At 52.6% G+C, this 18,235-nt stretch overlaps 1 protein-coding gene across 2 annotated transcripts in view; it reads left to right on the top strand.

The window, feature by feature from the left end:
• FSTL4 (follistatin like 4) overlaps nt 1–18,235 on the top strand; it is a 361,979-nt gene that overhangs the window by 297,646 nt on the left and 46,098 nt on the right. For both annotated transcript variants that reach the window (XM_033096743.1, XM_033096744.1), the window contains exon 7: nt 12,575–12,741. In XM_033096743.1, coding sequence (XP_032952634.1) covers nt 12,575–12,741 — 167 coding nt within the window. The remainder of the gene's footprint in view (nt 1–12,574; nt 12,742–18,235) is intronic.

The raw sequence follows: 18,235 nt of genomic DNA, 5'->3' as shown, positions 1-18,235 counted from the left end.
CCGCTCTCACCCACTCAGAGGCTTTTCTTCTAAAATTGCCCCTTCTCTCTTTTGCCTCGCGCAGTTCACTCCTTCTGATCATTCTGATTGGCCGGCAAACACGACCCCTTAGAACATAAGCCAATCTTTTCCTTGACCTTCCATGTTCCATCCCATTTCTCTGCCCGCCTTTATGACAAAACTCTTCTAAAGAACTCCTCTTCTCCACCTCCTCACCTGTTCTCTTTCAGTCCATCCCCAAGAGGACTTCACTCCCCAACCTTCTCATGACACACAGGTTCCAAAGGTCGGGGTCCCAAAGGACCTTCATGTTGCCAAACCCCAGCCCTGGTCTGAGTGGAGCTCTTGGCAGCACTGACAGGTGACACACCCCGTCCCCCACAGGCTCTGTGACTCCTCCTCAACCTCCCCCTGCTAAACCTTGGTGGACACCAGGACTCAGTCCTCACACCTCTTTCTTCCCTCAGACCACACTTCCTAGTCCTCTCATTGGGTCCCGTGGTTTCAAATGTCATGTAGGCATTGATGAATTCCAAAGTCGTCTCCCTTGCCTGGGGTAAGATGGCCAACTGCCTACCCCTCAGTCCACCTGCCACAGTAAACACAGAACTTGGATTTCATCTCAAATGTCTGCTCTTTCTCCCTCAGCCTTTCAGGAAAGGGAACCAACACCCACTCAGTTTTTTCAGAGCAAAGTTCCAGTATTCTTCCATTCTGCCCCTGTCCCTCAATCCACCCCCTCCTCCAGTCAATCAACAAATCCGTTAGCCCTGCCTCCTACAGGTGTCCCAAATCACTGTGCCTCAGCACCTCTGCCACCACTGCGTTGGCCCCAGCCTCCGACACCTGCTTCACAGGGCAACCTCCCAACAGGCTGCCCTCTTTCGCCGAATCTGTCCACCTTCCACACAAGTACCAGAGTGCCCCCCGCACAACCCTCACCCCTTGTTGAAAGGGCCTCAGTCAGCCCAGCCCCTCCCACAGCCACACGCCTCCCCAGCCAGTCCTGTTGCTTCTTGCCAGTAGTTGCTTTAGGGGTGAGCACACGACTCAAACCTGGCTAATGGAACCTGAGGGGATGCCAGCATGGGGGCTTCTGAGAAAGGCTTCTTCCCGTTCACATACATCAAAGAGTCTCTAACACGCACGCACGCGCACACACACACACACACACACACACACGCTCTGCGATGGAGCACCTGTCTGCGAGGCCTAGAACTGCATGGTAAGGCGCACACACCCCAGGGCAGAAAGAAGAGAGCCTGAGCGCTTGATGACGTCTGGGAACCACAGAAGGAACGTACCCAGGAAGCTCCCACCACAGCCTTCTGGTTATGTGTGTACAGATGAGAGCTTTTCCTTATCAGTCAGCCCCACTTCCAATCAAGGTTTCTATTCACGTTGCTGAAGATATCTTGACTGATGCACAGATGGTCTTTAACGGTGTAAATCAGACCATTGTAGTCTCCCGCTTAAAATCCTCCAGTGGATTCTCATGCAATAAAACCCCGACTCCTCACCATCGCCATGGGCCCTGCCAGCCCAGCTCCTGACCTCATCTCCAGCCGTACCTCTTGCCACTGCCCCAGAGGCCGCCTCTCTAACCTCTCACTGCCCTTGCCCTGCTCTCCCCCAACAGCCAGAGTGAGCCCTGTAGCATGCAAATCAGATCACATCCCTCCTTGACTTAAAATCCTTCTGATCCCTTCCCGTTGCCTTCCATGAAAACCATTCAGCCCTCGCCATGGCTCTGCCTGGCCACCGGGCCTCTTCCCACCTCTCTGACTGCAGCTGTACCTTGTTCCCTGTGCTTTGGCCATACTGGCCTTCTTCAGTTCCCACAGCATTCTCAGGCCCTGTCTGACCTCAGGACCTTTGAATGAGCTGTTTTCTCTGACTAGAATGTCCTTCTCCCCATTCTTGGCCTAGGTGGTTCCTTCTCATCTTAGAGATCGCCAATTAAATATCACCTACTGAGAGAAGCTCCCACCACCACACCCTGTGCATCTTAATAGGCCTCCCTGCTGTTCTCTCTCGTGGCATCTTGCTCTTTCCATTCGTGTACTTATTATACTGTGAAATATATTTACCCATTTTCCGCCAGCCCCCTCTGAGATCCCTCTCCCTCGTGCAGAGAGTTTGGACACAGTGAAAGCATTAGAAACAGCCATGGGATGAGAGAGTGGGCTCCCTGGACAGAGGTGTTTGGGAGATTGGAACGAAAGTTAGATCTCCTCTCATCAGAGGATTCTCAGAGGGTTCCTGACCTGGCCTCTCCAAGATCCCTTCCACATCTCACTACATTTTCTTCCGAGGAAATACAGTAACTTGTATTTCTTTCTCTTCTGAGGGAGTGTATTAGATAATTAACCCAGCTTCTGTAGAAATCCCCAAATCTCAGTAGCAAGAGCAGAAACTGAGTTTTCACCCTCATCAGGTCTGATCAGGTCCGGCAGCTCCCCAGCAGTGACTAGGAGGCTGTGTTCTTTGCTTTCTCAAAATGCATGACCTCAGGTCCACAGGGAGAGAAGAGAGCATGGACGATGACTGCATTAGGCAGGGTTCTCCCGAGAACCAGAACTGATAGGATGCATGGATAGATGTATGGATGGATGGATGGATGGATGGATGGATGGATGGATGGATGGAGAGAATTGGCTCACATGATTATGGAGGCTGAGACATCCCAAGATCTGCAGTCAGCAAGCTTGAGATCCAGGAAGAGGTGGTATTTCAGTACAAGTCCAAAGGCAGGAAAAGACCCACATTCCATCCTGAAGGCAGTCAGGCATGAGGAACTCTCTCTTAACCAGACTTTTTGTTCTATTCAGGTCTTCACTTGCTTGGATGAGGCCCACGGACATTAGGGAGGGCAGTCTGCTTTATTCAGGCTACTAATTCAAATGTTAATCTCATCCAGAAACAGTCTCACACTCAGAATAAAGTTGGACCAAATATCTGGGCACTGCATAGCCCAGTCAAGTTGACACATAAAATTAACCATCACAGTGACCCAGGGTTTTGTGGCCAGGCGTTCATATCCCTTCACTCAGACCCGGTCACATCCATGTCCCAAGAGAGCCTGGGAGTTGGTCTTCATGAGTGCTCAGAAATTAGAAAATGAACCAGCATCTGGGAATACACAGCATGGCACCCTCCTGCTGTCTGTCTAGGTAAAAGCTATCTGCTTATCTCCCCTGACAGTTGGTATAGAAGATTCCAGATCCAACCCTTGACATCTGTATGAATTTTTGCAAATTCTGAGTAACTAGTATATAACTGCATGAGATAATACATTCTTTTCCCTGAAGTCACCAAAGAAATAAGCAGCAAGATACTTTCCTTTTGCAAGTACCTTGAGCAGAGGCATTTCCATCATCGTTGGGAGTGGACTTGGCAGGGTGTAGACGATACACAGACCAACCGGCCTGACCAAGGTTACCCCAGGCACAGAGACCAGCAGAGGGCGGGGGGAGAGCTGGTGCCTGGCTCCGTGGTGGCCGTGCACCCTGTGACCAGGAGGTCCTGGGCTTCCCGCTTCTGCACGGACCCTGTGCTCCTTCCTGCGGACACCTCAGTGCCCGCCCCACCATGGCACCCTGAGACGACAGTGCCGTAGCTCCTGGGCACTATGCTCAGCTCTAACTTCCACTCCTCTGCATACTGTGGTCACATTCTGGTTTAGTTTTCCCAAAGCCAAAAAGGTTTACTGACCAGAGGAGGCAAAACAGAATCCAGGAGCTTAGAGGACGCCCCTCCTGCTTACAAGGAGGACACTACACCAGACCGGGGCTCCTTGGCCATGGGACATGGGTCTGCCTTCTGTGTCCGCCCCACAGGGCCCAGTCCTGGTCACACAGAGAGGGCTCTTCCAAGAGAGAGCAGTCAGACTCTGCAGGAGCACAGGCCCTCCAATGGGGCCTGAGGACAGGTGTCAGGTGCCAGCCCCTTTGCCCCCCCACACCTATCTAACACGTGTCCTCCCAGCTAAGCTGCAAGCTCCAGGTTAGCAGGCAATGGGCCTCTTCTGCTTGCCAGTATATTCCCACTGTATCCTGGCACATAGTAGGTGCTTGAATAATTGTTGACTTAGCACTACCCTCATCATTCTCTTGCTTAAAACTACTTATTGAGTATTTTCTGTGTGCTAAGAAGTATATTAGGTGCTGGGGATACAAAAGAAAGAAAACAGATATGGTCTTACAAAGGTGTTATTTACACTGGGAGCAGAACTTGATAACTAAACTGTAATCATGGTTGAAGCAACACCAAGCAACATAAGTCGGTTGCAAAAGTAAATTACCCACCGATCTGCACATGATTAACTACTAATACGTTTATTGTCATCCCCAAAATGAAACATGCAAGAGGGACTATGACAGTGGCACAAACATCGAGCCAGATTATGCATAAAGAAGAGGAAATTTTGGATGAGTGCAAGTCTGGCTGGTCCAGAGCCACCTGTGGAGGACAGACGCACCCCAGGGCTCAAACTGTGGGTGTCCAGATGAAAATCCCTACGTCAACCTGTTCTGGCCTCCCACCCAGCAGCTGAAAGGAGCTGGGAGGGCAGGCGCTGGGGGAGGGAAACAGGCGGCATAAAGCTCTGTCCCCCGGGCACCTTTCCACAGGACACGCCAAGCAGTGCTAGCCCACAAAGAGCAAGCGACGTCATCATGTCCAAGAGAGGTTGCCCGTCCCCTCCTTGGTCGCGAGGCACACACTGTACCTTTGTTTATGTCCCACTTAAAAGTGTGGCCACGGTCACAGGAACCAAACCACATCCACAGAACTTGCCCCACAGGTGCCACGCCTCCTTGGCAGCTCCGAGGTCGCCTGAGCAGTTCCTTCCAGGGGAAAAACATTGGTTTACGAGGAGAACAGTGTGAGAAGAGGCTGCAGTCACCGAGATGTGTGTAAGCGCCCAGTCTGGGCTCTGTCTCCAGAAGACACTGATTCCTGAGCAGGCCCCTGAGCCTGGCTTTGTCCTCAGAGGCTCAGTCAAAAATACCGATGTGTAGGCAGGTTGAATGAGGTTTTCACAGGATCTTTTCATTAAAACCATCATTTGAAAGATGGCAACTGTCCAGATCTGGAATGTGTTCCATTAGTGCATTTCTAACATAAGAAAACTAACGCCAACTTGACAAGAATTTGAGAAATTTAATTTCTATTGCTGTGAACCACCAGAATCCTGCTTGAGAGGGTGCTGATAGGTTCGTGAGTATCTCATCGAGTTCAAATCAGTGTGAGAAATAGTGCCTGAGATTAAGAGAAAGCTATAATAGGAACTAAAATCCAATTCTCCAGTGACTGAAATCTTATGGCCTCCTGTTTTCTGGAAGGGTGTGTGTTACCCTGCTTATGGTGGGCCCATTAATCCAAGAGAGAACACGTGTGCAGTGAGGGTGAGAGCTAGTGTTTGCGACAACTTGTGTCTGGAAAACCAAGGGTGTTACTGCTCTGGTTGGAAGGGCTTACAGAGAGAGGAAGAGGTCTCCCTAAAGAGTCCTGTCAGCTGGACTTGGCCTCAAGCCCACCTACTGTGTGCCAGTCACCAGGCTAGGCACAAAACAGCCCTGCCTGTGACCCCACTGACGGACACCAAGCCTGGTTAGTGCAGCGGGAAGGTCTATCTTGTGCTAACAACCTACACTGACTGACAATTGTGGCAACGCAGCCTGTTCATCCCAAGGGATACAAGAGGAAGCCGACTGATGTCAGAAGGCCTGACCCATAGGGAGACAGGTGTCCCAGGTTGTGAGGAAACTCCCAACTCCCTTGCTCTCCCCAAATTCCCAACTCGCTAGACAACCTTCCAGTGCTGGTTCTTATAGCAGGGGCCTTGTCTCTCTGGGGGCACCTCTGCCTGACAGAACCAGACAAGCTCCCTGCTGCACGACTCCAACCCCCTGCCCAGACCTCCCTTCCCAAGGACACCAGCGTCTTCCTACCCCAGACCTGACAGGAGCCGCCAGCCCAGCCCTCTCTCCCTGTCCCCACCACACTCTGAGCACAGGGCAGCTCTTGTTGCTTGGTGCCCCAGAAACCTTAGGAACCTTCCCACAGAGAGATGGGACCACAGATGGCCAGGCACCGTGGGACAGCAGAGCCAGAGCCAGGAGCTGGAAGGACCCTCACTGGCCCTTCCGCAGGCCGCTGCCCTAGAGGCTGCCGTGTGGCTTCTTCACCTCTCTCTCCCGTGCCCCTGGCCCCCCCCGCCCCAGAACAGAGTCCAGGTCGGACGTACCTGAGTGCCCTGCTCCACAGGTGTGCCCGGGCACAGGTGAGCTTCCTCCCACAGTAGAAGTTCAGTCGATGTGTGTTCACTGAACACTGATTAGGGCCAGCCCCACAAATCCCAGGCGGCCTGGCTCTCCCCCTGCGCCCATCACAGTGCAATGCTCGAGAGGACTTGGGGGCCCCTCAGGGAGGCCACACCACCACCAACCCCTCCCCGGTCACTCTCCGGACAAGGGGCAGGTGGGGGCAGACTGCGACCACCGAGATCAGGTTTCGGTTCTAAGGATTCTCACTGTGTTCACAGTACGGCTCCACCTACCTTCGCCTCGTCGTCGTCTTGCACCACATCAAGGCCTCCAGATGGGGCTGTGCAAGGGTGGAGGGACGAGAAGGGGCCCTCTGTGTCTCTGTGGGGGTCACAGGGTGTTGATCTGCCCAACACACCCTTTCTGTTGAGACATTTGGCCCCACCCCCCAACCACCCAGCGTCTGGCCCAGAGGTGGCCACCTGGCCAGGCCTGAGGGTCAATCAGTGCTGTGACCGCAGAGTACTCCATGCACCTGGCCGCGGTGATTGCTTCATGGAGGAGACAGAAGGCAAGTCTGGCCAACCAGAGCTCTCCCCATGCTTTTTCCCAGGGCTCTCAGGAAAGATTTGGTCCCTTCTTCTGGGATCCCATGTACAGGGACAGTGTGAGGATGCAGCCACCACTGGAAACCTTGCAGCCAAGCAGAGTGCCGTTGTTTCGGGTCCTAGGGGCCTGTATCTGTACAAGCGCCTCTTTATGGTAAAACTTCAGGGTACCGGAAACATCCCATAAGGTCATCTCAGAGGTGGGGGTCAGGAGTGGGAGGGTCTCAGGATAGACAACTAGAAGGTGCCCACCGGGCACAGGCTTAGACCCGAAGCCATAAATGGGATGGGGACCCAGGGGACACCGTGGTGAGTAATGTGGGGGGAGATCATGGGGCGAGGTCAGGGGCTGCTCTGAATTCTCCGTGGTGATTGTGTGGGAGGTGGAAGCGTCTGGTGACTTTTGAGCAAGGCTGTGATGTACCTTGTATTCAAAGTGGTGAGCAGGAGACTCACAGCCAGCAGGTCAAACTGCGTGACCACACAGGAGGCTGTTGAGGACCTGGGATGGAAAGGAAGGGGAAGATTCAGGGGGTGTCACGAGAGAAGCCCCTGTGGGGCTTGGCAACCATGGTGCCACCACATGTACGTGGGCAGGTGGGCACAGGGCAGTGGCGCTGGGGAGCAAGGGGAGGTCCAGATGGGCACCTCCTGGCAAGACCAAGGAGGGTCTGCAGGAATGTCCCTTAGAACCAGGTTCTCAGAATCCCAGAGCCTAAAATCGGGCTGGGCCCTGCAGAGCCCTCCTTGCCCAATCCATCATTTTATAGATGTGTAAACTGAGGCCCAGGGACAGGAAGGGACCTGCCCAAGGCCATTTGGCATGTCACCAACAGAGCCAGGCCTGGAGGCCAGGTGTCCAGAGCCACCGTCTAGCATCTGCCCCGCTCACTGGAGCCCCAGCCCAAGACGCTGCCTCATTTTTCACTTGCCAGTAAATCACCGTGGGAAGTCACTTAGCAGGGAAGTGGGGCCTGCCAGGGGAAGGCGTGTTGAGCAGTAAATAACTGGGGGTGAGGACAGGTTCCGTTGCCATAAATCTCTTCAGAATTTTAAAAGGAGCTGGGGAATATTGATGTGAATTAAATCCAATAAAACACTCATTTAATTAAACTTTAAATGATCCAAATATTTGCTGTTTGGTTAATATTTGTGTGGCTGACAGGAGCAGAATTATGATGGTTCTGTCAGTATTCGCACATTCTAATTTTGCACGAGTCGTTCCTGCGCAAAGCGCACGTCTTCAGACTTACAAACGACGGGGGTTGCGCTCAGGAAGGCTGCGGGAACTGGCTGTCTCAGCAGCGGATGGTGAGATGCACAGACTGCCCGCTCAGGGTGTTTTGTATGATTGTTTGTTTGTTGTTAGCCTTGTGCTCTAAATTCCTCCAGACATTTTGCTAAAGCTTTTTGAAACACACGACTTTGGGACCACGTGGAGGAGGGGCGCTCCTACGTTTCACATAGGCCTTACATTCCAAAGGAGGGTCGATGCTCCTAGCCTGGTAATTAGGGCCCCGGAGACCCCAGCCAGCCAGACTGCCTTGCCTCCCCATCCCCCACCTGCTCTCCCCGCCGTCTATGCAGACCCCCACCCATCTTTTAAGGCAGGCGTTCTCAGGCCTCAGGGTATCACAGAAGCCCTGGGGTGCTTGTTAAAGCCCAGAGTCTGTGCTGCAGGTGGTGGGGAAACCACACCTCAAGAAAGCAGAGCTCCGGGGCCCAGGGGAGGTCCTGCCTCCTCCAGGGACCCCTCCCTGACTAGCCTGTTGGTCTTTTCCTTGTCGTCTGCAGCTCAGACGTGCAGAGAAAATGTGGGTTCCTTTCATAACATACCTGACTTTTTAAAAAAAGTTTTTTTAATTACAGTTGACAGTCAATATTAATTCCAGGTGTACAGCATAGTGATCAGACATTTATATACTTCACGAAGTGATCCTGCCAAGAAGTCTAGTACCCACCTGGCACCATACATAGTTATTACCATATTATTGACTATATATCCTATGCCATACTTTACCTCCCTGTGACTATTTCGTAACTACAAATTTGTACTTCTTAATCCCTTCACCTTTTTCACCCAGCCACTCAACTCCCCTCCCATCTGGCAACCATCAATTTGTTCCTGTATCTATGAGTTTGTTTCTGTTTTATTTTATTTTTTAGATTTCACGTGTAAGTGAAATCATAAGGTATTTGTCTTTCTCTGACTTATTTCACTTAGTATAATACCCCTAGGTCCATCCATGTTATCACAAATGGCAAGATTTCATTCTTTTTTGTGGCTGAGGAATATTCCCGTGTATATATGTACCACCTCCTCTTTATCCAATTGTCTATTGATGGACACTTAGGTTGCTTCCATATCTTGGCTATTGTAAACAATGCTGCAGTGCACATATCTTTTCAAATTAGTGTTTTGGATCTCTTCAGATAAATATCCAGAAGTGGAATTGCTGGGTCATAAGGTAGTTCTACTTTTAATTTTTTAAGAAAACTTCGTACTGTTTGCCATAATGGCTGCACCAATTTGCAATCCCACCAACAGTGCACAAGGGTTCTCTTTTCTCTAAATCCTCGCAAACACTTGTTCGTTAATTTATTGATGATAGCCGTTCTGACAGATGTGAGGAGAATTTGCATTTCCCTGATGATTAGTGACAGTGAGCATCTTTTCATATGTCTGTTGGCCATCTGTATGTCCTCTTTGGAGAAATGTCTGTTCAGATCCTCTGCCCATTTTTCCATCAGATTGTTTGTGTTTGGGGGGTGCTACGTTGAATGAGTTCTTCATATGTTTTGGATATTAACCCCTTATCAGATGTTATCATTTGGCAAATATTTTCTCCCATTCAATAGGCTATCTTTTCATTTTGTTGATGGTTTCCTTGGCTGTGCAAAAACTTTCAGTTTGATGTAGTCCCGTTTGTTTATTTTTTTTCTTTTGTTTCCCTTGCCCAAAGGAGACATATCCAAAAAAAATATTACTAAGAACGATGTCAAAGAGTTTACTGCCTATATTTTCTTCTAGGAGTTTTATGGTTTGAGATCTTACATTTAAGTCTTTAATCCATTTTGAGATTATTCTTATATATGGTATGAAAAGTGGTCTAGTTTCTGTGTGTGTGTGTGTGTGTGTGTGTGTGTGTGTTTTGTGGTATTTTTTCTTTTTTTTTTTTTTGCATCATCTGTCCAGTTTTCCCATCACTATTTATTGAAAAGACCATCTTTACCCCATTGTATATTCTTGCCTCCTTTGTCATAGATTAATTGACTGGCTGTGCAGTCCTGTACCTGACTGCACAAGCCCCACCCACCAGCCATTGGGAGAACAATGCACCTAAATGTTCGATCCATCATAAAGCTTAGTCCCAGCTGGTCGTTTTAGTAGTCCACATAAGTAATGCTCTCAGAAAAATGCTTCGTGTCTCCACTTCCCACCCCACATCCCCAACTGCTCCCCACCTGGTTTCTGAGTGTGGAGAGAAGCACCCTGCCATCCCCCGTCAACTCCGGTTACCCCTGCCCCCACCTGCCCTGTCTGAGATCAGCGCTCTTGGTCTGAACTCTCTCAGCCTGGCTGAGTCTGGAGTCTGAGGTTCCCCATAGTTCACTCCCTGCAGTCGCCACTAGCACTATGCACCCCTTGAGGTCTGGAGGCCATTGCCTTTGGGCCCAAGTCTGGCTGTCTAATGCAGCCCTCAGGTACAAAGGTACAGAGCACCTCACAGCCCAACCAGTGCACAGCCAAGAGCCCCTGGGCCCCTCCACGCCACTCAGAAACCAAGGGGGTTCTGGCAGATAATTGCAGGCCCTGGCTCTCTTCCCACCATGTGTGGTCACAGCAGGTGGGGAGGGGAGCAGGCTGGTTGGGGAGGGTTCGGCCTCCTCTTAGAGCCCCGCCTTGGCTCCCCTCACCTACACACCAACAGGCACACTCTTTGCCCTTCCCACTGTCTCCCTTCTGATCCCACAATGCACTGGGCCGAGGAAGGAGCATTCCATACTCCTTCCTCGAGGCTCATCCAGTGAGGAAGAGGTACCTCATCTACACCTGGGGAGACCTCTGTGTTCTGAGTCCCAAGGGCCTGCACAGCACAGTGGGAGCTAAACAATTTTAGCAAATTCTTCTTCTCTGTCCCTCTCTCTGCCCCTCTAAATCTTCAAAACCAGGGCTTTGCCACGGAGGGCTAGTGCCTTCTCTGCCCTGAGCCATAAGCCTGACGACGCGGTGGGAGGGCAGCAATTAGAAGTGATTAAAGAGGGAACTTGGAATACATCCCTTCGTTCATAAAATATTAGGCTGGCTGCATCTGCATCAATCACACGGTGCTTATCTTTCCTCATGTGGCTCCTTCACTGGGAGCCACATTTGTCCTGTGTGTGATCGTCCCCTCTCCACTGGCCTGTTAGCTCTTTCCTTCTTTATTTCCATTTTCTCCATTGTTCATCCATCCATTCAACAAGCACTCATGCGGCACCTAGGGTATACCTTTTTCTTTTTCCCGGGCCCAGGGCTGGGCCACTGAATGACTACAGAGGGCGAAGGGCTTTGCTCCCCAGTATCCCACCTGATCTTGCACCTGCTTTCCCTTCACCTGTCTTGCAGTGCATCACACCTGCGGCTGTTCTCACTCCCCTTCGCCGCCCCTCCTGCACCAGCACTGGCAGGGGGATATGAGCACAGATGTGCTCCCGATGAGTCCCGGAGCCCAGTTCCCAACCCCGCCTTGCTCACACCTGTCAGGGGCCCCCAGGCCCCGAGGGAGAGGTCAGAGTGAATAGGGCTCCCCACATTTTTGCTGGCATCCTGATAAACACTGGCCCAGAGTTCATGCCGCCTCCAGCTGCTGCCCCAACCCCCCTGAGTTGTAGATTTGGGGGAGGCAGTCCAGTCATTGGGATGGTGACTCCGCCTCCAAGCCTGATCCCACTTTAGCATTTGAACATCAGAATCTGATTAATTTTTTCATAAATCCCGGGAATTTCAGAAAGGCTGTGGTTGCAGGGAAATATTTTAGACCCTTCCCATTTGCCTGAAGAATGATCAGTCTTAATGCCAGTTATCAAGTATGAATGGGCAAGGATTAATAATTTGTGCAGCCTGAAATACACTTCAAAAAATTAAAGGCTACCATGCCTGGTTGCTGAGCAGAAATCCAAATCTAAGTTCAGAGAATCTTCAGACAGAAACAAACCTTCAAAGGTCAGCCAGTCCATTCCCCAGACTTCAGACAGTGCAACCTTTAAATTGGCCCCAGATGGAGGAGAAACCTGTCGGCCCAGCCAGCAGACTTTGACTGCACTTAGCCCGGCCCAGATTCTGTGAGGCCTGGGAGCCCAGGGCAGGGGCTGCACAACAGGTCCCTGGTCTCGGTGTGGTGGCCTCCGGGGTCCTGGCAGCCCACGTTCTGGGCTCAACTCACAAATCCACAGCCCAGATGGTCCCCTACACTAACTGTGGTTCCTGATCTGTTTTGACTCACAGAGCCCTTTGAGCATTTGACGTAAGTCACAGCGCCTGTCCCAGAAGATGTGTCCGTCTGTAAGTTTCATCCATATGCACGTGTTGGACGGTTTTCCGTTGCCTTGAAGCCGCCTGGGCCTCCGCCCTAGAGGAAATCCCTGTGGCCATTTCCCAAATGGAGACTTCACCTCCTGGGCCTGCCCCTGACGGTCTTTTCCTTTTCCCTACAGAAGTAGTTCAGCTCAGCCTCACCCCCGAGGAGAGGGTCAGCGTGGCCACAGTGACTGTGGGACTGAGCACAGTACTGACATGCGCTGTCCGAGGAGACCTGCGGCCACCCATCATCTGGAAGCGCAATGGGCTGGCCCTGAACTTCCTGGATTTGGAAGACATCAACGTAAGTCACCTGGCTCCGACGCTGAGCTCCAACGTACCTCCTGGGGAGGTAAACTATGCAAGACTGTGGCAGGGCCTGAGGATTTTCTTTTGACATCCCGTGTCTGGTGCCTTCCAGCCTATTGTCTGATACCTGGAGGTACCAGAAAACGCAAGTCCCGACGCGTGCAGAAGTGGGATGGATGGTGGCTGTAAGCCTGCCAGCCAGGCCCAAAAGAAGATGAATGGGGAGGCAAGGGGGCAGGGCACGAGGTTCCTGTAGTGGCCACAGCAGCCAAGGCCAGGAGGTGGGCGTGAAGACGGGATGGGAGGAGGAGGCTGTGCAGCGAGTCCGCTGCTGGGAGGTAGGGACCACAGGCCAAGAGAGAACACCGACAGGCGGGCAGCTCCCAGGCAGGGAGGGCATCTGGATGGGGGTCCCGAGGGAGACTCAGGCCCTAAAGCTGGGCAGGATGTAGACAACTGGACACAGGGGTGAGGGGCGGAGGGGATTCCCTGTGGAGGCACAGCTAGGCCACTGGGCTGGGTTGAAAGGCAGGGCCCAGGTGAGGAGGAGAAAGAAAACGAGGTCAGGCCAGAGAGGCCTCCCCGGGGGCCTTGTCTGTGGAGTGAGGGAACGGATGTGATGAGTTGAAAGAAGAGAGCCTCTGAGCTCTCCGAGCACAGCCTAACGTGACCAACAGGGGAACTTCTGTACTCTGAGGCCCAGCAGCCTGGGCTGGGGTCCCAGTGTCACCCAGGCTGTCTTTATGGCTTTGAGCAATTTCTTAACCAGCTGACCCTCAATGAATTAATCGAGTAGAAAAGCAACATTAGCAGTACCTCTCTTCTACTGGACTTGAGGAATACAGGGATTAATTCAACAATATTTTTTGGCCCTGGTTTGGGACAAGGGGTGAGGTGGCTTCCCAGAAGTTCATGTGAGAAGACAGTGATGTCACCCACGTAGGGTGCCACCCTGACAGCAGCTATAGTAACAGGAATCCAAGTTTCAGGCAGAAGACGGGACAGCCCCAGTCTCCTTGGCTCAGGACCGGCCAGCTGGCCCAGAATGGGGTGCTTGGCCCAGAGAAGGGAGACCAGAGGGATGAGCGGTCACTTCACGCTATCAGCTCTAAGGTGGTGGGGGAAGTGCTGGGGTAGCGGGAGCTGGCCTGGGCTGTATGATCCCAGGAGTTGGACTAGCACCCAAAAGAGACCAGTTTGAGCTGGTCTCTTTCCAGCCATCAGCCCTACCCCTCGATGGAGTAAGCCATCACAGGAGGCAGTGGGCCCAGGACCATGATAAGCAATGCTGCTAGCCACAAAGAGAGCAACTAAACCTCATGACCTTGAGAGTCCTTCCAACTCTGAGACTGCTTTGTGGGGAGAGGCCCAGCATGAAATTCTGCAAGAACCCCCGAAGTTGGGACTCTGCTCCTCTTTAGGCCCCTGTGGCTGCATCCTGGAGATCGTGGGGGAAGCAGACGAGAAGTGGGGCCACTCTGGAGATCCACCCTGGGCAGAGCTGGCAGGAGTGCCCTTCCCCCACCCTTGTCACACTGGGCAGGATTGTTTCCTTGCAATCTCCCCACTATGGTGAGCGCAACGTCTGTCCTACCCATCTCTATATGTCACTGCCAGCACAAGCCTGTGGGTGCTGGGTGGACAGATGCTGGGTGGGCAGAGCCTCTGAGCCTGAGATGCCCAGGGCATGTCTGGGATCCTAGCAAGGGAAGGCGGTATCCTGTTTATAAAGACTGGGGTGCATGTGTGTGTACTAGGATGCACATTTGTCTGTGCAAAAGCTCTCAAGGTGGGGTGTCAGCTTTTAACCATGTTTGGCCAGTGGTGATTGATGCAGAACTAGGACAGGTCCACCTGTGTCTATCTGAACATCCACGTGCATTGCTTGATGCTCTATTTAAAGACACCAGAAATAAAGGCAGAGGTGGAACCCCTCTTAATGCACTTGCCATCGGTTAAGTAAATTACTTTTGAGTGTTTTCCCCTCCCTCGAACGTGCCTCCAGCACCAGCTCAATTGCATTTTTACTTTTCACAGTGAGGTTAGCAATTTGGGTAATTGTGGATGCGACTGAAGATTAATGGCCTCTGGTTACCTCCCAGGATTAATGGCCTCTGGTTACCTCCCAGGAAGCACTTGCCGCTCCTGGTCAAGTCAGCTGCCCACAAACAGGCAGGACCCAGTGCTTCTCAAAAACCCCCACGTGACTGTAGAGGGCAGCACCCGCCCCACAGGGGTTCTCACCTGATGCATGCAACCACACACACCACATACCACACATACATACACACATAACACTCATACATGCACACACATGGGGCTCTCCCTGCCTCAAGGAGAAGAGGGAGGCAGCACAGGCTCTGGGGTCAAAAGTCCCTTGATTTGAGTCTCAGCCCTGCCACCTACTAGTTGAGTGACCTTGGAAAGGGCACTTGACTTCTCTAAGCCTCAGTTTTTTCCTCTGTGAAATGGGGATAAATAATAGTTTCCGCCTCATAGGGTAAAAGTGAAGATTAAATGAGAAGATACATGTGACATCCTTAGCATATAGTGTTCCGTGTAGTACTACATTGCTGCCAAACAACACCATGCATCCTGAGTCCCCAGCATGCAGCCAGCAGCAGCCATGAGGCTCCCCACTCAGGCAGCTATGACCCCGGGGTGCCCTCACTGTTTGTAGACAGGGCAACACCATGTCAGCCTTGATTCATGCCGGGAGACAGGCAATGGCCAGCCACCTCCAGCAAGTCCAGAGACATCCTAGGTGAATGGAATGACTTCTCTGAGCCTGCGGGGAAATGGAAATGGGGATGTCCTCTTCACAGGGACCATTTTGAGGCTGAGCGTGTGAATGTGATGTGCCTAGCCTGGTGCCAGGCACGGGGCAGGTGTTCACAAGTGGCAGCCCTCTTCTGGGGGCAGTGAGGACAGTAGCCCTGGGAAGAAATCAGCAGGAGTGGGGTAGAGCCAGGGGTTCTCGGGATTCAAGGGGCATTTGTGAAGCAAGATTGGTCGCGGGAGAACAGCCCAAGAGGGCAACACTGATGGGGCAAAGATCAGGGATAGATGAGCCCCTGGAGTACCTTGGCCTGCGTCCCAGCACCCACCCCACCCGCTGCAGTCAGAGACAAAATACAACCTCCTCCCCTTGTTGTAATTAGCGACTGACGCCGGGACACTGCACAGTCTGGGAAGTGATCAGCCTACAAAACCCAAGGCGGGCAGATGAGCAAGCACGGGATGATGTGGGCCTCCTTTCTTTGTCATTCGGATGAGACATCTTGATTGGCAACAAAATATTAATCACTTTTTCACCATTCTCTTAATGAGATGCTTTCACGGGCAACAAAATATTAATTTGTCTTGTCTTATCTGTTAAGAATTCTGTTAATGAATTCAGTCGCAGAGCTATTACAGAATGCCATCCTAATGACACATGTAATTAAACTTTTCTGACTTGCAAACATCAAGGCTGCCTCAAGCATCAGAATAATATTTGATCAGAAAGTAAATGTACCCTCTAGACCGAAACCAAGTGAGAGGAACCCCTCAAGTTCCCCAGTGAGCAGTGTTGCTGTCAGAAGCATTCGTGAGCCACCCCGTGTGTGCGCCTGGCGGTCCAGGTGGCACACCTGGGGAGTCACCCTCTGGATTTGTTTACTAAGCGCCCATGACTCACAAGGCCGGTGCCAGGACATAGAGCAAAGACACTGTCCTGGCCGAGAGAGGGCGGAGGCATCCAGAAACGCAAAATTACTGCACATGTGGCGGGTTCCATATTAGAAGGAGGGAGCCAGGTCTGGGGGCCAGAGGAAAGAGAGGCTCTGATTGGGACGCAGAGAACAGGGATAAACAAGAGACAGGAGTCTGCAGTGACAGGTTGGGGCAGAACAGAAGGCACAAGGCCCTTCAATTAACATAAAGGACCATGGCTGTTCCCTATGGGCAGTGGGCGCTGTAGATCTTTACCTGGGGAGTGACATGGTCAGATATGTGTCCTGAGTTCCTTCCAGCCTAAGTCTGAATAAACATGTACCCAAGGAGGACCCCAAATAAGTGGCACCCAGAAACAAAGGGAGCCCTGCTGGTGCTCCGGATTTTGGGGGCGGGAGAACAGGTTCCTCCTCAATAACTCCTCCAATAGCATATTCAGAGTGGGCAGTGCCCCAGGCTGCCCCCATCTCCTTTCTCAAGGCCGTGACCAGGTCACAGCACCTTCGCCGCGTCAGGCTGCCGGGAAGTTCAGCGAGGAGCTGGTGTGCCTCCTGAGGGTGCCTGAGTCACCACCCCTTTGCAGGAGGCCTCAGCTTCCCCCCAGCCCAGCTTGCAGGAGGAACCCCTACCTTACCACACCTAGGAAATGCCACCCCCACCCCCAGCAGAGGGCAGCATTTCGGGACCAAGAGTGCCAAGCCCCAGAGACGGGGGCTCCCCAGCAGAAGGAGCAGCCCTGGGAATTCACTGCCGGCCTCTAGCAGTGAGTCTCTGGTTTATGACGCCTCCTTCTGTTTGGTCAGAAATCAACACTTGTTACTTCCACACCTTCCCCGGAGCTAACAGAGGGCTCTGGCCAACTTCCCCATCCCCCCCCCCCCCCCCCCCCCCCCCGTTTCTTCACTGAAGCAGTTGTAGGTCTGGATGGCTTCAATCTTAGCCCTGCATTACCCCCAACCTTAGTCCCCAGGACCCCAGTCCCACGGCTCCCAGCTCAGAAGCTAGGAAAGGGCACAGTCCCCGCAGCTCCGTGGGCTCCGCCTGTCCCGGCCTTGGGCCGTCCAGAAGTGTGCCTGCGCTGGTGCCTGACAGAGGGCGAGCCCTCACCCCACAGGCCCTCCCACTTTGGGCCCATGGTCAGCTCCCGGCCCGTGGAGCCTACTCGGCTCACACAACACGATGCCACATGGGGAAAGGACACTGCCTCCCAGGGGCCACAATCAGAGCCCAAGGTAGAAGGAAGTGTATCCTCGGGAGGAATTCTGCCTTAGGAAGCAGCTAGACGCCTGTCATTGCAGCCACCCAATTAGAAAGGGGACCAATTGGGTTAACCTTGGGGGACTCTCGCAGCCCTGAGGTCATACAGCCTGTGACAAGGAGAGCACTTGGGAGGCAGGGACCTATGGGACGCGGGAGTCATGCACAGATGCCAGGAATGCCCTGCTCCCACCCGGGCACTTCACGTTTTCACCTGGACCACAGAGCTCTAAGCTTCCCCAGGGAGCTGCCCCTGCAGCCCCCCTCCTCTGAGAGCTCAGAGCCAGGCTTTGGGGACCGGGGTGGGGGCCCATCAGAGGCAGATCCGTAGGCTCCTCCCCTACCCTGGCCTCCATGCTAGGTGTTCTGGGGATTTGAGGGGGGCTGCCTCACTTTCTACACAAACTGAACATGCAAACCCGTTCCAGACCTCAGCCCCCCGTCCAGACCACACGGCAGCCTCTCAGGGTGAAGTGAAGTGTCCCCAAATCCAGTTGTGCATCCTACCTCAACGGTGT

This window comes from Rhinolophus ferrumequinum, chromosome 24, assembly GCF_004115265.2.
Source record: "Rhinolophus ferrumequinum isolate MPI-CBG mRhiFer1 chromosome 24, mRhiFer1_v1.p, whole genome shotgun sequence".
NCBI classification, from domain to species: Eukaryota; Metazoa; Chordata; class Mammalia; order Chiroptera; family Rhinolophidae; genus Rhinolophus; species Rhinolophus ferrumequinum.
This window is presented reverse-complemented; position numbering and strand designations above follow the sequence as displayed.